Source organism: Hyla sarda, chromosome 2 (genome assembly GCF_029499605.1).
Source record: "Hyla sarda isolate aHylSar1 chromosome 2, aHylSar1.hap1, whole genome shotgun sequence".
NCBI lineage: Eukaryota > Metazoa > Chordata > Amphibia > Anura > Hylidae > Hyla > Hyla sarda.
The window spans coordinates 55,137,378-55,163,776 of record NC_079190.1 but is presented as its reverse complement, the minus strand read 5'-3'; the positions used below and the strand labels follow the sequence as shown (position 1 = coordinate 55,163,776).

General features: G+C 44.4%; 1 protein-coding gene across 5 annotated transcripts in view; it reads left to right on the top strand.

Moving 5' to 3' along the window:
• SLC46A3 (solute carrier family 46 member 3) overlaps positions 1-8,847 on the top strand; it is a 40,428-nt gene extending 31,581 nt beyond the window's left edge. For all 5 annotated transcript variants that reach the window (XM_056561837.1, XM_056561839.1, XM_056561840.1 and 2 more), the window contains 2 exons: positions 1,071-1,227; positions 8,710-8,847. In XM_056561837.1, coding sequence (XP_056417812.1) covers positions 1,071-1,227; positions 8,710-8,791 — 239 coding nt within the window. In that variant the 3' untranslated portion in view covers positions 8,792-8,847. The remainder of the gene's footprint in view (positions 1-1,070; positions 1,228-8,709) is intronic.
• Positions 8,848-26,399: the final 17,552 nt, after the last annotated feature.

Sequence of the window (26,399 nt, the reverse complement as noted above, 5' to 3'; positions counted from 1 at the left end):
AAAGAAAATAAAACTGCTAGAAAGGCTCAATTACCTGACTGAAATGCTATTGAAAATCCATGGAAAGAACTGAAGATCACAATTCATAGAAGAGGCCCACAGAACCTTCAAGATTTAAAGATTGTGTGAAAGAATGGGCCAAAATCCCACCAGAGCAATGCATACAACTAGTTTCTCCATACAGGAGGCAATTTAAAGCTGTCAACACCAACAAAGGCTTTTGTACAAAGTATTAAATAAATATTAGTAAGTATAGTATAGAAAAAAGATTGTTTGTGCAGCTCACAACAAAAATAAGCCAGGTTAACTGGGATACTCTCACACCCAGAAAGTAATGGGGAAAAATAATAATAGAAAAAAAAGATTTCTGAGGAATGAGAAATCTTTTTTTCTATAAATATCAGTAGGTATACTTTTTTTTCCCTGTGTCATTTAAAATTTTTACACATAACTTAAAGTGGTACTCCACTGCTCAGCGTTTGAAACAAACTGTTCCGAGCGTTGGAGCCGGCACTGGGAGCTCGTGACGTCAGGCCCCGACCCTTCAATGCAAGTCTATGGGAGGGGGCGTGACGGCTGTCACGCCCCCTCCCATAGATTTGCATTGAGGGGGCGGGGTGTGACATCATGAGGTGGTGGGGCTATGATGACACGAGCTCCCGGTGCCGGCTCCAGCGTTCGTACTTACTTGTTTTGGTATATTGTTTTGGTTTTCTTTGTATGTATGGATTACTTGGGTTGTTACCAACATCTGGTGAAAACTTGTTCATTGAGAAGAAAATAATGTTCACCCGTTCACCCCTGTATATCAAAGCTTACCCACGACGGGCCCATTTACTTTATTAGACCAAACATGTATACATTGTCATACTTTCTGGCACTATCCCAATGGATACTGACAACTTACCACCCAAACAGGTTGGGAAATCCAGTCTTAGCCAACTGCCCATGGTGATTATGGTCGCATATTATAACATTTCTTCCAATATTACAATTTTACTCATTTCTGGTTCTAAACCACTGTGGACATTGTAATTTCCTCCCTATAACAACCCATTACTGTCTTACAGGAGCTCTGTTTGCTTGCATTGCTTGTCTGGAGAGTTTAATAGGAACCCTGACCCTCGCCGTGTTTAACAGCATCTACTCCGCCACCGTGCTGTGGTTTCATGGATTCTGCTTCCTGTTATCGGCTGTCCTCAGCCTAATCCCATTTGGCGTGGTCTGGTAAGAACGTCCATTGTATAGAATAGTGTCATTTCTGTCCGTAAAATAATTTTTTCCCACTAATGAAATCCGTTTCGGATAGTTTCATATTGGATAATGAAGTTACAGTAATGTAATAATGTTCCTTTCCGACAGTGAGCACGAGCTTTACATTAACTTCCTTATTGTATTAGCAATAGAAAGCACGCAGTCCTCTGCAGAAATATGGAAAGTTATAAAGAATTACGGTGATTCTACTTAATATGCACTTATATAAAAGACTTAATACAACTGCAATGGATTGGATGCCATTTTCCCCTATACCCCAATTCAGTGACCTTGTACTGTTAGTAGTTCAGTTCCTCTAGAACAGTGGTTCCCAACCTTTTTTTAGCAACCCATTTCCAAAAATTGTACCCCCCCCCCCCCCCCAATAATGAATATAATTAATATAGTTGCTTTTATTTCAAATAGCTATGCTTGTCTTTATTCCATATCCTCTTCCCAGGCCCCCTGCTCCTCTTCCTATCTCCCCAGGCCTCATTACTCACCGGTTACTTCTCCTCCGATCGGAGTCATTAACTTTTCCTTTTCTTCACCATCTGGCCTAGTCCACCCTTAAGAACATTTTAGGCAACATTCCTCAGCACCATGCCCACCTCTATATAAACTTCCTATGTGTATTGCCTCACACAGTAATTGTGCCCCCTCTGTGCTCCCATGAGTAGTAGTCAGCTCCCATACTGCTTCCATAGAGAAGTAGGCCCCCTCTGTGCCACCATATAATTGTAGGCCCCCCACACTGCCCTCATATAGTTGTAGGTCCCACTGTGCCCCCATTTAGTTGTATGCCCATTCTGTGCTCCCATATAGTTGTAGACCCCAACACTGCCCTCATATAGTTGTAGGCCCCCCACTGTGTTCCCATTTAGTTGTATGCCCATTCTCTGTTCCCATATAGTTGTAGACCCCCACACTGCCCCCATATAGTTGTGGGCCAACATACAGTTGTATACTGCCTCACTTAGGTGCTCCTCTGGTTCAGGGAACCTACTTCTATGGCATACATTAGTTCCCCGGTCCGAAGGAGCATTGGAACGCTAAAGCTGACACAGTAGTTACTTTCCACAGCAGCCTGGTGCCCGTGTTTCTCTTCTGCTGTCCTCCTGTTCTGCCTCTGGGTCAGCGACGTCAACTAGTACCAGCAACCACTGCTCACTTTTCTGCTTTTGAAGTAGTGATCTGAGACTGCGACCACCGTTGCAGATTTTTTTTCGCGTATCCACAGGGGAGCTGCTAAATACCCTAGGGGTCCACGTACCCAGGTTGGGAACCGCTGCTTTAGAGCAGCGTTTTCAACCAGGGTGCCTCCAGCTCTCTGTCTATGTTTTCTAGAGGGACACTCTGCAGATTTTTTCCCTTTGTGAACATAGCTTTAGTTCCGAACGCTGTGTGTGTGCGCTGCAGGGGTTGGCCATGCCCCCTTGTGATGTCACGCCCCCTCACTGCAAGTCTATGGGAGGGGCATGGCGGCCGTCACACCCCCTATTATAGACTTACATTGAGGGGTTGTGACGTTATGAGAGGGCGTGGCCTACCCCCGCAGCGTGCACACAGGGTTCGGAACTAAATGTTCTGAACGCTGGCCAGTGCAGTACCCCTTTAAGAAGGGTCTTATAACAATAAGCAGATCAGAAAGTGCTTCCTTGCTGGGATCCCAGTGATCATCTGTGGGGCTATTTTATATTAAATGTTTCATTTGCCTGTAGCGCCAGCACTGGGGAAAATAAGCATTACACAGTCCTAATTGAAATCAAAAGAATATATGTGTAATGCAAGACTAAGAGATGTTTAAGCCACAACTATTAACTCCAAATATCCAAACAATCCTGGATAATCTCTTTTAATATGTTGGCAATAGGCATAAATATATATATATATATATATATATATATATATATATATATATATATATATATATATATATATATATATATATATAGTAAGGATTCCTCCTTGGGGATTAGCTCTGGGATCGTCCTGGACCACGCCACAGGATGCATTTCTTCTCAATAAACCAGCAAACAAACGCTTATAATGCAAATCTGGCACCTTGCCAGTTTTATTAGACAGGTTGCAGGGTAAGAAATAAACAAAAAGCAGGAACAAACAAAATCCTAGACCGTCTGGTCACTGACTACACAGATCAGCTTGTCCTGACTAACAACCGCTGAGCTTCCCTCAGCCGGTTAAACATATGTCCCCTGCAACCTTTTACTCACAATTCATGTCACTCTCTTTGAGCCACTCAGCTCGGGCTGTGTACTCCTCAGCAGCCTCTGTCTCTTCCCTACAGCCCACATGCTGTCTCCTAAGAGCCCCAACTATTCTGTTCCTTTTCCTTTTAAACACACACTTTCCCTTCCTGATACCTCATTAATCAGGCCACAGGTTGAGCATTCTGCAGAGATAGCAAGGGAAATACACCCTTTCCTTGCCACACTGCCACATATCCCCCCCCTCTGCTCAGACCACCGGGAAGGAGCACTTGTATTCAAAAGGCAGAGTCCAACTGCCTTTCCTTTTCCTTGAACAACTACGTCCAACAGATTTTGAGGCACTTGGCTTCCTTCATCAGTAGATTTTATCTGCACCACTTCAATGGTGCACCCTTCTTTCATTCGCACTTTCATCAGCCACCGAGCACAAGACTTTTGGTCACCTTTGACAAATTCCTTGTAAAAAGCTCCATTCATGTCACACCTTTCCAACACCAGGTTCTTCATCTTGGTCTGTGCAGTGCTCTGGACTCTAGGTGCGGACAAGGCAGATGCTCTAGGCCATTGTCTTCTTCTGTCACTGGTATGACCATTGCACGAACTTTGCTGGTGGCCAACCGAGCCTGTATCACCCATTTGCAGGTCTTCTAAGTCATCCTCCACAATTTCAGGAGGCTTCCCTTTAATGCACCTGTCCATCTTCTCCTTGAGACGGACTCTTCTCCAAATTCTACTTCTGCGGACTTTCTTCCAGTGTTTTCTAATCCAGTGCCTCTCAGGGTTTCCACCACGACCCAGTCTTCTATCACAGTGACCTCTTTTTAAGGACTCTGCTTTCTTATTAGCCCTTTCTTTAGGGACACCGACTTTCACAGGCTCATTTTTAGGCTGAAAACTCTTGGCTCCTTTAGTCAGTTTTTCACCTGCACCTTCAGATGTGTCACTAACTTTACTTGCAGCTTCTGCAGTTATCTCTGGTTTAACTTCTACCTCAGAGAACTTCTCTGCCTCAGAATTTTCACCATGCAATGTTAATATCTCTGCAGCTTCAGAGGACTTCCCATATGGTTTCACCTCAGTCTCAGCTTCAGAGGACTTCCCATATGGTTTCACCTCAGTATCAGCTTCAGAGGACCTTTCATATGGCTTCTTCTCATGGTCTTCAGACTCTAATGTTTCTTGCGTCCATTGTTCAGACTCCGCCTTTTTTAGAGAAAGCATCCCTGTCTCCAGTAGCTTTTGCCTCACAAGCAGTTTTTCTTCTTTTACACGGACGGCTGTGGCTTTGGCCTCAATTTCCATCTGAGACACTTTTAACCTCTCGTTAGCCAGTTCTGCTATAACTTGGTCACGGCTTTCTTTTAGGACCTTCATGTCCCCTTCCAGCTTTAAACATTTCTGCTGCTCACTCTTGAGCTTAGAAGAGTTCTTCTTCTCACTTTCCAGCAATTCTGTCAAGTTTTTGACAGTATCCTCCAGGGACAGCAGTTCTCTCATCTGCTCATTGTCTTTATTCAGTTGCGCCATCTTGGACACTTTCTGCTCATAGACTTTTAGCTGAGCCTCTTGTTCAGAGAGCTGAGTACCCAGTGCATCCAAGGCAGCTGCGCGAGACTTAATATGCGTTTCGTTCTGCGCCTCCAGGCTCTGCACCTTATGAGCCATTACCACTTTCTCCTTCTCCAGCTCTTCCATGGCTACCAACCTAGCCTTGTGATCACTTTGTAGAGCCAGATATGCCCCACACAGGACATTCACTTCTTCATCCTTGAATGAGATCTGCTTGGCCAGAATCTCCAATTCTCTCTCCTTGCTGGTCATAAGACCCTGGGAGCGGGACAGTTCATCCTGCAGAGCCGCCAACTCACTTTTGTGGCGCTCCATATCTTTCTGCAGCTGAAGCTTCGCTTCCTGCTCTTTATTCAAGTCTGCAAGCGTTTTTTCTTTCTCCTCTGTCAGGTGATGAACTACTTCTTCCTTTTGAGACAATTTAGCAGAAACCATCTGTAAGGTTTCTTCAAGGTTCTGGATCTGCTCCCTTTTTTTACCAAGACCAGCGTGTTTTTTCCGAGATCTCTTACTTACAGCGGTCTCCTTACTCTCGCTGCTGGACCTTGTGACATTCTCTTGTCCTCTGACAGTCACCTGTGCTTGGCCTGTCTCTTCCTTCAAGCAAACTCGTTCAGACTCTTTTCCACCTGTAGGAGTAGTCTCCCCCTTTTCAAGGGTCTTGGCCACTTGGGCTTCAGGGTAGTTCCTGGACAGTCTCTCTGGACTGTCTCTCTGCTCACTGGCAGACTTCTCTTTCACTTCAACACTGTCTCTCTGCTGCCCAGCAGAAAGGTCTAGGGCTCCTGGGTCTGCAACAGCATCTGGTCCAGTGGTTCGACCTTCCTGGTCACGATCCATCTCTGGTCCAGACATCACATCGCCTTCACTCAGGACTCTGTCTGTGACAGTAAGCGCAGCACCCAGCTCCACATGTACTCTCTTCAGTACTTCTGCATTATCCACAGACATCTCTGTAGCTTCTTTTCCGGTCACCTCTTCCAGATGACCGCGCAACTCTAGCCCCACCTTGGGCTCATCTTCAGCTGGCGGATGGAACCCATGTTCCTGTACCTGATCCGTTTCTGGTTTCACTGAAGATTCTGTTTCAGTCAGAGGCACACTTGTCACTTGAGTCGCTGGATCCTCTTGGACTTGACTCACGGTCTGGTCTTCAGCTCCCCCAGCAGTCTGGCAGACCCCTATCTGACCTACATCTAGTGACTGCTGACACTCCCCGTCCTCAGCCTCTGCTGAGTAACTCTCCTCTAATGTGTGATGCAAGTCAAGTGTTGTGGGCCTATCAGGTGTTCCTGCTCTAGTCACCTGACAGTCTTCCCATAATTGCTGAAAAAATTGAAAATCCGTCCCCAGTACTACATCATACTCCAAGGAGGGCTCTATTGCAACCTTATGACCTATAGTACCATAGGGAGTAGAAATACAGACATTAACCGTTTTATAACCCCAAATACCAGCCTGCATAGACACTATAGCGGGGTCTGGCTTTCTCCTGCTGGACTTTACCAGACTTATTACACATCTAGGGTCTAACAAAACCGTCATCTTTTTACCTTCTATTTCCAGCTCACACAGGTTTTCTTTTGTCCTGTCAGAGGTGGCAGCAGTTCTCTTTACATCTGAACACATCAACATAAGTTTTTAAACAAAAACATTATCAGATTGCACATGTTCAAAATTTACAGGACAGTTCATAGCACTAGGACCTAACTCAGGCAAAGTGTGTTTTGTTACATTTTCTCCCAGTCCTGCATTTAACATTTTCTGTTCACCAGATTTTTTCTATCCGATCTGCACAGTGTGAACAGTCTCATCAGTCTTCATGAGGGGTTCTCCACCCTCACATGATTTTGCAACTGGACATAGGTTGGTACCACCTTGAACACTGTTCACACAGTCAACTAGGGAGACACCACCCTCCGACTCAGCTTTTTTATGCACAGTCCCATCATTCTTATGCACAGTCTCATAGTCATTAAACATGGCCCCCATAACCCCTGGAACAGTCTTACCAGAATCTCTTGCCGTCCAATCAGTTAAGGGCTGGTGCTGGACACCTCTCACCAGCTTCTCTGCTGCAGAACATCACTCCACTTGCTCTTTAAGTAGCTCTGCAACTTTAAACCCAGCATCACTGTTAGGCTGCAGTGCACACTGTAGTCTTGCAGCTTGGCTTACTCCCACTTTAGTCAGGATCTCTGTCTTGACTTTCTCATAGTCCCGTAAGATCTTTGGATCCAGTTCACAATGAACTTTTTGGGCATCTCCTCCAATGAATCCAAACACCAAGTTTCCCCAGTGTGTCTTGGGCCATGCCTCATGTGTAGCAATCCTTTCAAACTCTGCAAAGCTTGCTTCCTCTTGTGCTGCAGCAGCCTGCAACAAAGCACTTATCAGGACATCCATCTTGCAACACTTCAAACCTTGCAAACACAACACAGTCCTCTGCCGAAATGTTAGCCGCTTGCCAACAAAATTTTTCCGTTGCCCCTAGCAACGCCTTTATACACAGTCTCAAAACGTAATCTGCACTCTGCAGGTGGCCCGTCCACCTGTCTCCTTACTTGAGAAAGAGTGCCCACTCGCTTGATGCGATCTGTTGCCCCTAGCAACAACTTCACCACAGGCGCAGTCCTGCTCTTGTACTCCACAGCTGGGCTCGTCCCACTGTCTCCTCTCTGAGAAAGAGTACACCCTTGCACCATGCACGGTAGTTTTCTCTTGGCAACAACTTCACTGCAACTCGACCACTGGTTGCTCCTAGCAACGTGTTTGCCCGCATCAGACACCAATTGTAAGGATTCCTCCTTGGGGACTAGCTCTGGGATCGTCCTGGACCACGCCACAGGATGCGTTTCTTCTCAATAAACCAGCAAACAAACGCTTATAATGCAAATCTGGCACCTTGCCAGTTTTATTAGACAGGTTGCAGGGTAAGAAATAAACAAAAAGCAGGAACAAACAAAATCCTAGACCGTCTGGTCACTGACTACACAGATCAGCTTGTCCTGACTAACAACCGCTGAGCTTCCCTCAGCCGGTTAAACATATGTCCCTGCAACCTTTTACTCACAATTCATGTCACTCTCTTTGAGCCACTCAGCTCGGGCTGTGTACTCCTCAGCAGCCTCTGTCTCTTCCCTACAGCCCACATGCTGTCTCCTAGGAAGAGCCCCAACTATTCTGTTCCTTTTCCTTTTAAACACACACTTTCCCTTCCTGATACCTCATTAATCAGGCCACAGGTGGAGCATTCTGCAGAGATAGCAAGGGAAATACACCCTTTCCTTGCCACACTGCCACAATATATATATATATATATATATATATATATATTTATATTTATTTACCTATTGGCCTTTCTGGAGGACTATAGGTCCTTGGTGTGTGTAATTCTGTGGGTTCAGTACATAGTAAATATTGTGAGCCACTGGTCTCCAAACTGTGGACCTCCAGATGTTGCAAAACTACAACTCGCAGCAGCTGTTGGCAGTCTGGGCATGCTGGGAGTTGTAGTTTTGCAACATCTAGAGGTCTACAGTTATGAGACCAGTGTTTTATACTTATACCAGGGCCTGTATCACTCCTATGGGTTTATAATACATTGGCTTTGTTAGCAATCTCTTCAGCTATGTTCTCACTTCTCTTCTTTTAGGCTTTTGCTGTGCATCGGCCATCAAGAAAGAGACCACGTTCTTCTGATCAACGAAGAATCCAGTACAGAAGCGGAATCGTGAGATAATGTCTGAGTCTCGAGCACTTTAAGAGAATCAGTAAAACTCTTATGACATTACTAGGTTCATTTTATTATGGCATTCTGGTATCTTAAGACCATCAAAGACTTGACATGACAATCTATGGTAATTGTAATGCAATGTAATGTCTATAGACCAATGGAAATGACCAGAAGTAGCGATCACTATAGGTATGGGTCTCACTTCTTCACGTATACTGGGAAACCAACCTAACTAACCTGTCCTAAAATAAGGATTATTTAACATTGATTAATTTTAAAGGGGTACTCCACTGGAAAAATTATATTTTAAATGAACAGGTGCCAGAAAGTTAAACAGATTTGTAAATTATTTCTATTAAAAAATCTTAATCTTTTCAGTACTTATCAGCTGCTATTAGCTCCACAGAAAGTTCTTTTCTTTTTGAATTTTCTTTCAGTCTGACAACAGTGGTCTCTGCTGACACCTCTGTCCAATTTAGGAACTGTCCAGAGGTGTCAGAAGAGAGCACTGTGGTCAGACAGAAAGGAAATTCAAAAAGAAAGGAACTTCCAGTGGAGCATACAGCAGCTCATAAGTACTGAAAGGATTAAGATTTTAAAATAGAAATAATTTACACATCTGTTTACCTTTCTGGCACCAGTTGATTAAAAAAAAAAGTTTTCCATTGGAGTACCCTTTTAAAGGGAACATGCACATTGTTATAGAGAAGAAGATAAACAGATTTATGTACACTGTTTAGGAAGAGATTCAATATAACTTGAATATTATATTTTGAATTACACTCCTCAACATTAATATTGCAAGACCACGAAGGATGAGCCTTAAAGGGGTACTCTGATGGAAAACTATTTTTTTTAAATCAACTCGTGCTAGAAAGTTAAGAAGATTTGTAATTTACTTCTATTTAAAAATCTTAATCCTTCCAGTACTTAAACAACAACAAAGATGTGGTCTCAAATGGCTGAAGGTGCTCAACCCCAAATGCAGTTGTGCATATATAGTGGGGGAGCAGATCCTGCCCTTGTAGTCCTTTGCTAAGGGCGATCCCCAGCATAAAAATGCATACAATGGAGGATGCCTGCAGCGGACTATAAGTGCCACAATAGAATCCTACACCAGATAGACGGTGTGGATGTGTAACAATTAGAACAATACAATACCGTAATATGGGTGCACTACTGTGGTAGAAATATACACTGACATTGGCTATCCCTCAACATTGATGTTAAAATTGAGACATTCGCCAGTATATCCAGTACTTGTCAGCTGCTGTATACTACAGAGGAAGTTCTTTTCTTTTTGAATTTATTTCTCGTCTGACCACAGTGCTCTCTGCTGACACCTCTGTCCATGTCAGGAACTGTCCAGAGCAGGAGAGGTTTGCTATGGGGATTTGCCCGTGCTCTGGACAGTTTCTGAAATGGTGTCAGTAGAGAGCACTGTGGTCAGACTGGAAAGAACTACACAACTTCCATTGTAGTATACAGCAGCTCTGAAAGTATTAAGATTTTTTAATAGAAGTAATTTAAAAATCTGTTTAACTTTCTGGCGCCAGTTGATTTTAAAAGAATAGTTTTACACCAGAGTACCCCTATAAGGTTATGCAAATTGAGAAAGTAGCAGGTGTCGCTAAGATCTGCCAGTGATCATATTTTCAAGCCCCCTAGCTCCAATGTGTGGCATGTGGCAGGAGCTTTAAAGGGGTACTCCGCTGCTCAGCATTTGGAGCAAACTGTTCTGAACGCTGGAGCCGGCGCCGGGAGCTCGTGATTGTCATTGCCCCGCCCCCTTATGAAGTCACGCCCTGCCTCCTCAATGCAAGTCTATGGGAGGGGGCATGACGGCTGTCATGCCCCCTAACATAGTCTTGCGTTGAGGGGGCGGGGCGTGATGCAATGAGGGGCGGGGTTATGACGTCACGAGCTAAAGGCTCCAGCGGAGTACCCTTTTAATGGTAAATGGTAAATCGTCATTATGATTGTGTGATGCCTCCCGTTGGTCAGCGTGCCAGTTATTACAACTTGTCACAAACTGAGAAGGACAGAATCCTTGAACTGATAGACCTTGGGTTATTACTCTGCCAGATTGCTACACTCGTAAGCCAAGATTTCAGCACTGTTCAACGTTGCGAAATTCTAATGTGTGAATAGTGCAGCAGAAACCCAAAGGCTGTCCACGCATGCTGGGGGTTGTAGTTTTGCAACAGCTGGAGGCACACTGGTTGGGGAACATTGACCTAAGCTCACTCCATACTGACTAAATCAAGATTTTTTTTTTAACCATTTGCATATCATTAACATGGCTATCGATCCTATGATTTCCATAGTTTAACAATGTCTTCTTTTTGCTATTGCAATGTTGAGGAGTGCATGTATTTCAATCTGGGCTAAGGAGTCAAGCATTTCTAGGGTATGTTCACATGTGGGAATTTGTGTGGAATGTACGCACGGAATATTTTGCTCAGACATTCCACTGCAGCAGAGTCCATTTATTTCAATGGGATTCTGCTGCACTATTCACACAGCAGAATTTCCGCGCCAGATGTTTCTGCTGTGGAAATTCTGATTTTGGCGTCCGCAGAAAGAATACATTGCAAGGAAATGCACTGTTGTCTATGAGGCGCACATTTCCAAGTGGTCCTAGTGCCCTCTGGATGGGGAAAATCTGTGGAATGTCCGCCTGTGTTTTCCGTGCACAAATCCCGCCGTGTGAACCTAGCCCTAGTCTCTCTCCACTGGATCTGTAGGCACAAGCAGGGATTTCAGTCAATAATTTCTAAGTTATTCTTTAAATTTTCCTACAATGCTAAAGAAGTTACCCAGGTATAGAAAAAGAGCTATTTTTTCGCCAAAAACAGTGCCACACCTTCAATGGAACTGAGCTGCAATACCACACGCAACCTGAGGACAGGTGTGGTGCTGTTTTTAAAAGAAATCATCTGTTTTTCTAAACCCAGCTAACCCCTTTAAACATCAATCTGCTCGGTTTCCTCTACTCTATTACATGCGGCCTGTAATAGGTTTAAATTGACACCTTTTTATGTTTAGTATACATATATGTGGGATTGAAGTTCAGTTCCATTGAAGTGAATCGAGCCAAGTTGTAATACCACATCCAACCTGAGGACCAGGGTGGTGCTGTTTTCATAAAAATTTTGCTCTGTTTTTTTATTCCTGGATAACCCCTTTAAAGGGCTACTCCGGTGCTCCAGCGTTCTGACGTCTCGACCACGCCCCCTCGTGACAACACACCCCCTCCATTCATGTCTATGGGAAGGGGCATGTCGGCAGGGGGTGTGGTGTGGTGGGACATCACAAGGGGGCGTGTCCATGATGTCACCACCACTGCCACAGGAACCCGGCTTTTGTTTAGAACGCCGGGTGCTGCGGGAGATAGAGGGGCCACAGCAGTGAATCCCCCCCCCCCGATTAGACATCTTATCCCCTATCCTTTGGATAGGGAATAAGGCTGCATTCACATCACGATTTCTCCAATTTCTCCATCTGACCTGAGTACACAATTTTTATAACTTAAAATCGTATGAAATCGTGTATAAAGTCGGATCCATTGTCCTCCATTAAAAAATCGGAACCATTACACACATCCGATTTGATCCGCATCCGATTTCACACGATTTTTGTTCAGGTCTGAAATTGTGGTCAACCCCGATTTCAGACCCAAACAAAAATTGTGTGAAATCGGATGCGGATCAAATCGGATGTGTGTAATGGTTCAAATTTTTTAATGGAGGTCAATGGATCCGATTTTATATACAATTTCATATGATTTTAAGTTATAAAAATCGTGTACTCTGGTCGGATGGAGAAATCGTGATGTGAATGCAGCCTTAGATGTCTAGCAGAGGAGTACCACTTTAAATGGTACTAAAATAGATTTCTTTTGCCCATATTTTATATTTACCAGGGTTTCTTCAATAGTACTTCTTGCTACTCAGTTTTAAAGTGGAATGAACTCAGACTTTGAATTTTTGGATCACAATTTTTAATAGTTCATTGCAACACATTGTCTAGACTGCTGCATCACCTTCCTTTGTAGTTTGCCAAAACAGACTGCAGCTGGTCATACACATTAACTAACTAATCCGCTGGAGGTTGCCCACATCTGAAAATCCGCAAGCGGAATTTTCGCCATGAAAATCCGCTAGTAAATTATGCTGCTTCCCATTGAATTCAGTGGGTAGCAACATAATCTGTTTGGGATTTTCCGCTTGTGGAATTCCGTAGTGGAAATTCAGCAAAAAGAATTTCAGCAGTGTTCCACCTGCATAGGATAAGTTACGTGTGACTGTACCCTAATAGGGTTATCCAGGTTTAGAAAAACAGAGCTAATTCTTCTAAAAACAGCACTACACATGTTCTCAGGTCGTGTGGAGTATTACAACCCAGTTCTATTTACTTTAATGAAACTGAGCCGCAATACTGCATACAACCGGAGGACAGGTGTGGTGCTGTTTTTGGAAGAAATTTGCTCTGTTTTTCTAATCCTGGACAACCACTTTAAATATGTGTTTATATATTTGCTGCAGTACTTTAATGTAGAGTATTACCATATATACAGTTATCTATAAAATAGTTGAACATGCACTTAAAAGGGATTTATGTGGTTATATGCAAAGCTTAAAGGGTTGTCTGGCAAATTAAGCAACTTGTGCATGGTGTCAAAAAGTATTATAAAGCAACTTACTAATATAATGTTATTAGCCATACTGCACAGATCTTCCATATCAGTTGTGCTCCCTTGTAAGCTGTACCATCAGTTTACAGGCTCTTAATGCAGAGTTCCCTTCCCACCTGTCAGTACAGGACATTACGGGTATAACTGCTCATTAGATTTCTGACTCATTTGATAAGGCAGCAGGGAGCCTGTTCTCACAAACTACTGTGAATGAGAACGGCTTCCTGCTGCTTTATCTAATAAGTCACAAATCTAATGAGTAGTAACATCAGCTCTCCCATTTACATCAATGGTCTGGTCCCATGCTGACTGGAGGGAAGGGGGTAGAAGTGACTGAGCAGAGCTTTCAGAGCCTGTGACATGACCTCACTGCTTACAAGGGAAAGGGCTTTGCTGATATGGAGAGATCTCTGCACTATGGCTAATAGCATTATATTTGTAAGTTGCATTATCATATTTTTTGACACCGTACACAGAACCTGACTGACCCCTTCATAAGTCGAGTCCATCTGGGGCTGTTGGTATGCATCATAAATATATAATAACAATATACACTGCTCAAAAAAATAAAGGTAACACTTAAACAACACAATGTTACTCCAAGTCAATGACACTTCTGTGAAATGACACTGTCCACTCAGGAAGCAACACTGATTGACAATCAATTTCACATGCTGTTGTGCAAATGGAACAGACAACAGGTGGAAATTATAGGCAATTAGCAAGACACCCCCAATAAAGGAGTGATTCTGCAGGTGGTGACCACAGACCACTTCTCAGTTCCTATGCTTCCTGGATGATGTTTTGGTCACTGCCAGAGCCCTGCAAAATGATCTCCAGCAGGCAACAAATGTGCATGTGTCCACTCAAATGGTCTGAAACAGACTCCATGATAGTGACATGAGGGCCCGACTTCCGCAGGTGGGGGTTGTGCTTTCAGCCCAACACCGTGCAGGACATTTGGCATTTGCCAGAGAACACCAAGATTGGCAAATTCGCCACTGGTGCCCTGTGCTCTTCACAGATGAAAGCAGGTTCACACTGAGCACATGTGACAGACGTGACAGAGTCTGGAGACGTCGTGGAGAATGTTCTGCTGCCTGCAACATCCTCCAGCATGACCGGTTTGGCGGTGGGTCAGTAATGGTGTGGGGTGGCATTTCTTTGGGGGGCTGCACAGCCCTCCATGTGCTTGCCAGAGGTAGCCTGACTGCCATTAGGTACAGAGATGAGATCCTCAGACCCCTTGTGAGAACATATGCTGGTGCGGTTGGCCCTGGGTTCCTCCTAATGCAAGACAATGCTAGATCTCATGTGGCTGGAGTGTGTCAGCAGTTCCTGCAAGAGGAAGGCATTGATGCTATGGACAGGCCCACCCGTTCCCCAGACCTGAATCCGATTGAGCACATCTGGGACATCATGTCTCGCTCTATCCACCAATGTCACGTTGCACAACAGACTGTCCAGGAGTTGCCGCCCCTCATCAGGAGCATGCCCAGGCATTGTAGGGAGGTCATAGGGGCACGTGGAGGCCACACACACTACTGAGACTCATTATGACTTTTTTTAAGGACATTACATCAAAGTTGGATCAGCCTGTAGTGTGGTTTTCCACTTTTATTTTGAGTGTGACTCCATATCCAGACCTCCATGGGTTGATAAATTTTATGTCCATTGATAATTTTTGTGTGATTTTGTTGTCAGCACATTCAACTATGTAAAGACGAAAGTAGTTCATACGATTAGTTCATTCATTCAGATCTAGGATGTGTTATCATAGTGTTCCCTTTATTTTTTTTGAGCAGTGTATAAACAAGGCGCAATCTCAGGACAGACTTCAGTGGTGTATCACTAAGATATAAGATCAATATCAGATTAATGGGGGTCCAGCCAATGGGATCTCCCCCCGATCATGAGAGTGACATGGCAGTGACACTGGAAAAGTGCTTATCCACTTTACCCAACCATTGGCGATAATGTCATCAGCGTCTGCCCTAAGATAGCTGCAGCTTTTGTATTTTTTTGCCAAAGTTTTGTAATACTTTTTATGTACAGATGTATATTTTGTTTAAATACAAAATGCATTTTATCTATGAATATTGAGGAAGAGATGTTTATTTTATTAAAATAAAAGAATGGTCATAAGATATATTGATAATTATATGTGCCGTATAAAAAATATGTAAATAAATATGTAAATAAAAATGTCAAATATTTTCATTTAATTTATTTTTCGAAAGTAAAGATATGTACATATAGATGCATAAACTTTGTACATCCTGATCTTTAACCCCTTAAAGGGGTACTCCACCCCTAGACATCTTATCGCGGGGGTCCCGACGCTAAGGACCCCCACGATCTCCCTGCTGCACCCGGTGTTCGTTTAGAGCGTCAGGCACAGCGCTGGAGGCTCGTGACATCACGCCCGTGTCCCGCTCCTGGTGTCACGTCCATGCCCCCTCAATGCAAGTCTATGGGAGGAGGCGTAAGGGTCATCACGCCCGCTCCCATAGACTTGTATTGAGGGGGCATGGCCGTGACGTCACAAGCGGGGCATGACCGTGACGTCACGTGCCTCCACTTCACATCGCTAATCATCCGGCACAGAGCAAGGTTCACGCCGTGCACCAGATGTCTGGGGTGCCGCAGCAGAGAATGCTGGGGGTCCCAAGCGGTGGGCCCCTCGCGATCCGACATCTTATCCTCTATCCTTTGGATAGGGGCTAAGATGTCTAGGGACGGAGTACCTCTTTAAGGACAATGGACGTAAACGTACGTCCTGATGCCCCGGTACTTAACACACAAGGATGTACATTCATGTCCTGAACATGAAGCGACCGCAGGAGCTGTGCTCTCTCTATGCACAGCGGGTTGCAGCTGCTATCAGGATCTCTTTTTTCCTGGATAACCCCTTTAAGGTAAGTGCAGGTCACAGATGTAGGACCTGTATCTATCAGACATTTATGACATATCCTGTGGATGTCTCATAAATTTCCAAGATGGAAACACCCCTTTAAATTAGAATTTGTAGTATTCCACAAATGACATGAACCTTTTATGCCATGTGGGATATAAAAAAACATGTATTTGTATCCACAATATGACACTAGCATGGATAGGGGATCTTTCTTCTGCCACATTGTGCCTAAATCACTGTACACAAGAGTTCTTTTTTTTTCCTTAAAGGGAACCTGTCATCTCTTTCATGCTGCCTGGACCACGTGATACAGAAAGTAAATGGGAAAATTGTATAACTTTCTAATATACAAGAAATGATCGTTTATTTGCAGAAACATGAAATACTGCTTTAATCACTTTTCATTTTTGCTAGAAATACCTGAATGCAGTCACGTACAGCTGAAATTACACCCTACTGGCTACAGTCAGAACGTTTAACCCTTTGGCTGCCAGGGATTTTTGGACATTTGACACCTGGAACTATTTTCACACTGTACAAATAAAACCTACATTGTACAATAAATCTAAATATTTTCTCAATTGGCAATCTTTCACTGTACTTGTTACGGTGCCCCTTTGTGTTCTTATGATTCTCAGAACGTCCACCTTATGTGACCAGTGCCAGTGGCCACACATGACTAGTAGCCAAGGCTCACTGCCCTGATGTGGAGTGATTTCTGCTATTGTACAGGTCAAGTCAGCCAATGAGAATCAGTGCATTGAAGCGAATTCTCACCTGCATTGGCCACGTTAGATGGGAATCAAAAGAACTGTAGGGGGCGCCACAAGTATGTACAGCAATAAGCAGGCAGCCTGGCCATGTTTTTAGAAACACACCTTATGCCGGGCAACCTCTTATACAGTGGGGCAAAAAAGTATTTAGTCAGCCACCAATTGTGCAAGTTCTACCACTTAAAAAAAGATGAGAGAGGACTGTAATTTTCATCATAGGTATGCCTCAACTATGAGAGACAGAATGAGAAAAAAATCCATAAAATCACATTGTCTGATTTTTAAAGAATTTATTTGCAAATTATGGTGGAAAATAAGTATTTGGTCACCTAGAATCAAGCAAGATTTCTGGCTCTCAGACCTGTAACTTCTTATTTAAGAGTCTCCTCTGTCCTATACTCGTTACCTGTATTAATGGCTCCTGTTTGAACTTGTTATCAGTATAAAGACACCTGTCCACAACCTCAAACAGTCACACTACAAACTCCACTATGGCCAAGACCAAAGAGCTGTCGAAGGACACCAGAAACAAAATTAAAGACCTGCACCAGACTGGGAAGACTGAATCTGCAATAGGCAAGCAGCTTGGCGTGAAGAAATCAACTGTGGGAGCAATTATTAGAAAATGGAAGACGTACAAGACCACTGATAAACTGCCTCGATCTGGGGCTCCACGCAAGATCTCACCCCGTGGTGTCAAAATGATCACACGAACAGTGAGTAAAAATCCCAGAACCACATGGGGGGACCTAGTGAATGACCTGCAGAGAGCTGGGACCAAAGTAACAAAGGCTACCATCAGTAACACACTACGCCGCCAGGGACTCAAATCATGCAGTGCCAGACGTGTCCCTGCTTAAGCCAGTACATGTCTGGGCCCTTCTGAAGTTTGCTTGAGAGCATTTGGTTGATCCAGAAGAGTATTGGGAGACTGTCATATTGGTCAGATTTAACCAAAGTAGAACTTTTTGGTTAAAACTCCACTCGTCGTGTTTGGAGGAGAAAGAATGCCGAGTTGCATCCAAAATACACTATACCTACTGTGACGCATGGGGGTGGAAACATCATGCTGTGAGGCTGTTCTTCTACTAAGGGACCAGGACGACTGATCCGTGTAAAGGAAAGAGTGAATGGGGCCATGTATTGTGAGATTTTGAGTGAAAACCTCCTTCCATCAGCAAGGGCTTTGAAGATGAAACGTGGCTGGGTCTTTCAGCACGACAATGATCCCAAACACACTGCCTGGCAACGAAGGAGTGGCTTTGTAAGAAGCATTTCAAGGTCCCGGAGTGGCCTAGCTAGTCTCCAAATCTCAACCCCATAGAATACCTTTGGAGGGAGTTGAAAGGCCTTGTTGCCCAGTGACAGCCCCAAAACATCACTGCTCTGGAGGAGATCTGCATGGAGGAATGGGCCAAAACACCAGCAACAGTGTGTGAAAACCTTGTGAAGACTTACAGAAAACATTTGACCTTTGTCATTGCCAACAAAGGATATATAACAAAGTATTGAGATTAACTTTTTTTATTGACTTAATACTTATTTTACACCATAATTTGCAAATACATTCTTACAAAATCAGACAATGTGATTTTTGGGATTTTTTTTCTCATTATGTCTCTCATAGTTGAGGTATACCTATGATGAAAATTACAGGACTCTCATCTTTTTAAGTGGGAGAACTTGCGCAATTGTTGGCTGACTAAATACGTTTTTTGCCCCACTGTAATTTAAACCTTTAATGCTGCAGACGGACCCTAGGGTGTGGCACCTACATTGCCCGTGTGTCCTTGTTTGTCTGCTCATAGCAGCAATATGCTGCTACGAGCAGACACAGACTGAGCTGTGAGTCTCGCGCACATGCGCAGTGCAATCAAGGACATCGCTGCCGCCCGGCCTAGCGAGTGACCGCGACGACTGAGTACATTGCGCATGCGCGCTACTCCCAGCTCGGTCTGTGTCTGCTCATACAGGCAGATTGCTACTACAAGCAGACAAACCAGGACACACGGGCAATGTAGGCGGCACACCTTTAGGGACCGCCAGTAGCGCATCCACAGTGTCAAATACGCTGCAGATTTACTATGTGTGTCCCTACCCTAGAGAACTTAGGACAGGCCATTGATATCTAATGGGGGGTGCAATTATTTAGGATGAAATAGAATCACCATGCATGTCAAATAGTGCCATGCATACAACGAGCATGCCTCCAGCTGTTGCAAGACTACAGCACCCAGCATGCCCGGACAGCCAAAGGCTGTCTGGGCATGCTGGGAGTTGTAGTTTTGCAACAGCTGGAGGCACCCTGCTTGGGAAACACTGCAATATACAATACGTTGTCAGATGTCTGTTTATTTGTAGCAAGATTTGCAGCTTATTTTTTGCAGCTTACTTTTTGGGGAAAATCCTTGCTTTTTAGCAATGAAAATAACCCAACTTTTAATCAGAATACATTTGCACAATAAGATGACACAAATCTGCTTACTACGGAGGTTTATTCATTTCCTCTGATTAATGTAAAGTGAGAATAGCTCCTGCCTCCCATCCAGATCAGCTGCACTCCCCGGTCGCCTCTCATTGCAGCTGTAGTATTGACTAAGCAGATTCTGGGCCTGAAAATATAGACTTTGCAAAAAAAACTAAACTGCAAGATCACAATGAGCTAAAAGCTACATTGGAAATAAGAGCGCTCCTCTCAGGGGAGCAGAACGAGGACCTGCAGTAAATGAAACCAATGATCTGCTGTGTCCTCATATGACTCTTTCCAATATTACGAAGTCTCGTACTTGCTTCACACCAACACAATGCCAAAATTTTTGCAGCTAATAATTCACATTAAAAGGGAACTCCGGTACATGACATCTTATCCCCAGGATAGGGGATAAGTGTCTGATCGTGGGGGTCCCGCCGCTGGGACCCCCTGCACGATACCTCGGCTCTCCTGATGCACAGAGAGACCTCGACCCAAAGTGGTGGTCAACACCCCCCTCCATGTATCTCAACAGGAGAGCCAGAGATACACGAGCGCTGTATATCCGGCTCTCCTGTAGAGATATATGGAGGGGGAGTAACAACCACTGCTGCTCAGAGCGATAGAAGAGCCAGTGTTCTGAAAACAAAGCTTCAGAAGACCAGGGCTCCAGGAAGATCGCAAGGGGGGGTAGGTAAGTGTCCCAAAACTAAGACCCCCCCGCAATGAGACACTTCGTCCTGTAGATAGGGGATAACATAAATTACTCTTACCGGTAAATGTTTTTTGTTGAGCCCACGACAGCACCAATGGAGAGACAGCCTCCTCATCCACAGGACAGGAAACAGGAACAACTTGCATATAAGGGTGACCTGAGCTGCTATTCCCCAGTTCTTGAGCAAGTATCAAAGAGTAATAACCAGAAATGTTTAACAAGCAGCACATTAACCAGAAACATCTATAATAGTAAACAAAATATATTTTATATAAAATAATATATTTATATATATATATATATATATATATATATATATATATATATACACACACATACATACACACACACACACAATTGTTATTAGTGGGTGCTGTCATGGGCTCAACGAAAAACAATTACTGGTAAGAGTAATTTATGTTTTCCCTATCGCCCACGGCGGCACCCATGGAGAGTAGACTAGATCATTAGGGGGGACTACAGCCTAGAGTACTTTACGACCAAAAAAGAGACCTTCGTCTCTCATCAGGTTTAACCTATAGTGTCAAAAACGTATGAGGAGAACTCCAAGTAGCTGCTTTACAAATCTGTTGTATGGTGGCAGAGGCCGTCTCTGCCCAAGATGTAGAGACTGATAAAGTAGAGTGGGCTGTGAACCCTGACGGGGGGGTCTAACCCTGCAGCAGAATAGGCTAGTTGAACGGACTGCTTGATCCACCTAGCCACAGTACTCGCGGCAGCTGCTCTACCCTTGTTTGCCCCCTGAAAACTGAAGAAGCAGTTGTGGTGATAGCCGCCATTGCTAGGATACTTCTAAATAGTGAAGCAAACACCTTCTGAGATCTAAAAAGAGCAAAAGAAGGAAAGACCGACGGAAAGGCGCCTAGTGTGATACCGTTGATGACAGGTGGGAGGGGTTAATCGAAGAGTAGATGATGGGTGCTCACCTTGAGCGAGCAACAAACTCGCATGTAGACCCACAGTGGGGTTAGTAGTATGGATAATAGTCCACCGGATACAGCTGCTAAGCCCAGGGTACAGGACAGGACTAGCCAGTCCTGGATAGATATGCAGTGGTAAGGAAGAAAAAAAACCTTTTCAAAGGGCGCTGCTGTTGTCCTGGTGAGATGAAGATGAAAAGTCCGAGGCAGAAGTATTTTGCAAGATATAGCTTCTTTATTGGTGTAGAATCATAGCAAGCAGGGATACAGGCTAGATAACGCGTTTCGGGGGACAGCGCCCCCTTCTTCAGATCAGTGATGACAACTGGTGGTGCTTACATGGTATATATACACTTAAAATGGGCGCCAAACATAAGGGGGAGGGGCTACAGTAAACAGGGGCACATACTGTAAAGGCATGGTAAATACATCAAAATAGACATGCAAATCATGAAAACCTATTCTGACACATAGAACAGCCTGATGAAATGGAGCTATTACAAAAACTCTAAATAAAATCATTGGTGAACAGTAGGTAATATGCGCGCATCTGGAGCCGCTGGCCGCAGCTCCGGAGTGTGCGGCGGAAGTGGCCGTTGCTACAGACGCGTATCCATGCAGTCTGTCGGAAGCGTCCGGCCAGAGAGCGTTGCCCGGGAGACGCACGACGCGCAGAGGCGCAGCACGTCACGGGCAGCGCTCAGGAGGCCGGCTCACCCATGATGACGGGCACTGAAGTCCCTCGCTGGAACCAACAGGAGAGAAAATGTCAGCATGATAGTATATGATGAATAGGCAGTGGTAGTTAATGAATATGGACGTCAATAAAAGTGTCACTGAATATGGACATCTTAAACTAGAGCCAGTGATGTGGCAATGAGAAAAATGGGGGGGGGGGGGGGGCTTAAGGGGTGGAGGGAAAGTATTTCTTATTATTTCTAATTTTATTTCTATTTTTATTTATTTTTCATTATTATTTCTACCATCATAGATCGTTTTTCTGTTTCAGCCCATAGTTCCCCCCCCCCCCTCATTACTTTCCCTCCACCCCTTAAGCCCCCCCCCCCCATTTTTCTCATTGCCACATCACTGGCTCTAGTTCAAGATGTCCATATTCAGTGACACTTTTATTGACGTCCATATTCATTAACTACCACTGCCTATTCATCATATACTATCATGCTGACATTTTCTCTCCTGTTGGTTCCAGCGAGGGACTTCAGTGCCCGTCATCATGGGTGAGCCGGCCTCCTGAGCGCTGCCCGTGACGTGCTGCGCCTCTGCGCGTCGTGCGTCTCCCGGGCAACGCTCTCTGGCCGGACGCTTCCGACAGACTGCATGGATACGCGTCTGTAGCAACGGCCACTTCCGCCGCACACTCCGGAGCTGCGGCCAGCGGCTCCAGATGCGCGCATATTACCTACTGTTCACCAATGATTTTATTTAGAGTTTTTGTAATAGCTCCATTTCATCAGGCTGTTCTATGTGTCAGAATAGGTTTTCATGATTTGCATGTCTATTTTGATGTATTTACCATGCCTTTACAGTATGTGCCCCTGTTTACTGTAGCCCCTCCCCCTTATGTTTGGCGCCCATTTTAAGTGTATATATACCATGTAAGCACCACCAGTTGTCATCACTGATCTGAAGAAGGGGGCGCTGTCCCCCGAAACGCGTTATCTAGCCTGTATCCCTGCTTGCTATGATTCTACACCAATAAAGAAGCTATATCTTGCAAAATACTTCTGCCTCGGACTTTTCATCTTCATCTCACCAGGACAACAGCAGCGCCCTTTGAAAAGGTTTTTTTCTTCCTTACCACTGCACACCTTCTGAGATCTAGGCAGTGAAATTCCCTTTCCCTGTCATTTTTAGGATTGTCACAAAAGGAAGGTAAGGTAACAACTTGAGTCCTGTGGAAGTCAGAAACCACCTTAGGGAGGAAGGCCGGATCTGGAGACAAAACTATTCTATCCTCTAAAATAGAAAAATAGGGCTCATTTATGGAAAAACTAGTAATCTCCCCAACCCGTCTGGCAGATGGGACTGCCAACAAGAACACAAGTTTAAGAGTAAGCATTTTCAAGGGCATATCTGACAATGGCTCAAACGGGGCTTTAGTGAGGCTATTTAACACTATAATTAACCCCTTAAGGACCAAGCGGTTTTCTGTTTTTGCACTTTCGTTTTTTCCTCCTTACCTTTTAAAAATCATAACACTTTCAATTTTGCACCTAAATATCCATATGATGGCTTATTTTTTGTGCCACCAATTCTACTTTGTAATGACATCAGTCATTTTACCAAAAAATTTACAGCGAAACGTAAAAAAAAAATCATTGTGCGACAAAATTGAAGAAAAAACACCATTTTATAAATTTTAGGGGCTTCTACTCTGTACATTTTTCGGTACAAATTACACTTTATCTTTATTTTGTAGGTCCATACAATTAAAATGATACCCTACTTATATAGGTTTGATTTTGTCGTACTTCTGGAAAAAAATCATAACTACATGCACGAAAATTAATACATTTAAAATTGTCCTCTTCTGACCCCTATAACTTTTTTATTTTTCCGCGTACAGGGTGGTTTGAGGGCTAATTTTTTGCGCCGTGATCTGAAGTTTTAATCTGTATCATTTTTATTTTGATCGGACTTCTTGATCACTTTTTATTCCTTTTTTTATGGTATGAAAAGTGACCAAAAATAGGCTATTTTGGACTTTGGAATTTTTTTGCGTGTACGCCATTGACCATGCGGTTTCATTAACGATATATTTTTATAGTGCAGACATTTACGCACGCGGCGATACCACATATGTTTATTTTTATTATGGTTACATATTTTTTATATGGAATTTGGGAAAAGGGGGTGATTTAAACTTGGTTTAATAAGGAAGGGGTTAATGTGAGTGTTTTAAAACTTTTTTTTTATACACTTTTAGTCCCCTTAGGGGACTTTTAGGAGGAATCATTAGATTCCTCATACAGATCATTGAGGTTTTATAAAACCACAATGATCTGTGTGCTCTGCGCTCGATTGATAAAGCCTGGCCCTGCCAGGCTGTATCATTCAGAGCACTGGAGCTGGCAGTGAAGGAGAGGTAAGCCCTCAGGCTACCTCAGTAGTGGATCGCTCCGCCGCGATCACGCTGCGGGGGGGGGGGGGGGCGATCCACCCCACTGGACCACCAGGGACGGGATACAGGCACCTTTAGGTGCCGCAGTCAACTTTGACAGCGGCGATCTAAAGGGTTAATAGCCGGCCGCGGCCAACGCCGCATGTCGGCTATTAACGCCGGCCCCCAGCTACAAGAATCAGCTGGGGGCCGGCCGGTATGACGCGGGCTTGAGTCGGGAGCACGCGTCATACCCCGGTAACGGCCATTGGACGAGAATAGACATCCATGGTCGTTATCGGGTTAAGTCCCAGGGGGGAACAGATGATTTCACTACTGGTGACATCCTTACTGATGCTTTTAGAAACCTTTTTATCCATGGGTGATCAGCTAATTTATAATCAAAGAGAGCAGACACCTGAACTTTTAAAGTGCTAGGTCTAAGCTTTTTATCAAGACCTGCCTGCAGGAAATCCAAAATCTTAGGAGATATTTGGGGAACTAAGAACATCAATAGGCTCCTGCACAAATCTACCATAAGCCTTCCAAGTTCTTAAGTAAATCTGAGAAGTTACCTTCTTCCTACTCGCCAGTAGGGTCATGATCACGTGGTCCGAAAGACCCCTCTGAGCTAGGATCACCCTTTCAACAGCCATGCCATCAGATTGGAGGTCTCGGCCTGCAATACTGGTCCCTGACGTAGAAAGCTCGGGGATTCCGGAAGGATCCAAGGGGTTGCTATGGACATCTTTCTTAACCACGTGAACCAAACCCTCGGGGGCCAGAATGGGGCAATAACTATAACCAATGCCCTGTCCTCTCTTGTTTTCTTCAGGACCCCCAGGAGCAGCCTGACTGGAGGGAATGCATAAAGGAGAACCCTGCCCCAACACTGGGATAAAGCATCTATCATCAAGGGATGGTCTGTCGGGGACAGGAAATACAACATTTTCAGTTTTCTGTTTAACTTGGACACGAACACATCTATCAGCGGGGTTCCCCAACGCTGGCAAATCTGAGAAAATACCAACTGATCTGACTCCCACTTACCCTGGTTCAGGCAGTGTCTGCTTAGGTAGTCCGCAATGCAGTTTTGGGATCCCTTTAGGTGGAGAGCAAATAAGGAACTAAGATGAATCTGCCAGTCTGAAGATGTGGTGACAGGTTCTCATGAGAGAGGGAGATCTGGTTCTTCCTTGATGATCCAGGGAGGCTGCCACCGTGGAATTGTCTGTCATTATCTTTAGATCCTTTCCTGCAACCAGGGGAAGGGACTGAGATATGACAAACAGGACAGCTTTTAATTCCCTCAAATTCTGAGACTCCCTGGATACCTCTCGTCTCCACTGACCCTGTAGAAATAGGGACTCCCACTGTGTATCCAAGGGGCTTGCATCAGGGGTCAATATAAACTCGTTCTCTTTTATCCAGGGGACCCCTACTTCCAGTTTTTTTTGGTCTAACCACCAGAGAAGGGATCTTTTTACTGTGTCTGAGAGGGCTGTCTGACTGTCCAATGAGCTCTGGGCTCTGTCCCACTGGCTCAGAATTTGCTCTTGTAACCTCCATGAATGGTACAACGAACCGCTGGGATACAGGAGGTTAAAAGACCCAGCACTGACATTGCTAATCTTACTGAAATCTCCTTTTGCTCTAAGAACTGGGAGACTCTCTTCTGGACCAGAACTATCTTGGACTGAGAAAGGAAGCATATTTGGTGGGTTGAATCTAGCCCTATCCGCAGGAAGGAACATACTTGACTTGGAACTAGATGGGATTTCTCCAAGTTCACTCTAACCCTAGATTCAGCAACATTTTTTGCACTCTGTGGACCTGTTGTATCAAGAGCTCCCTTGAATCTGACACCAAGAGAAAATTGTCCAGGTACGGGACTATGCCAATGTCTTGTTCTCTCACATGGGCCATCACCTCCGCCATGAGCTTGGTGAAAACCTGGGGTGCTTGGGACACACCAA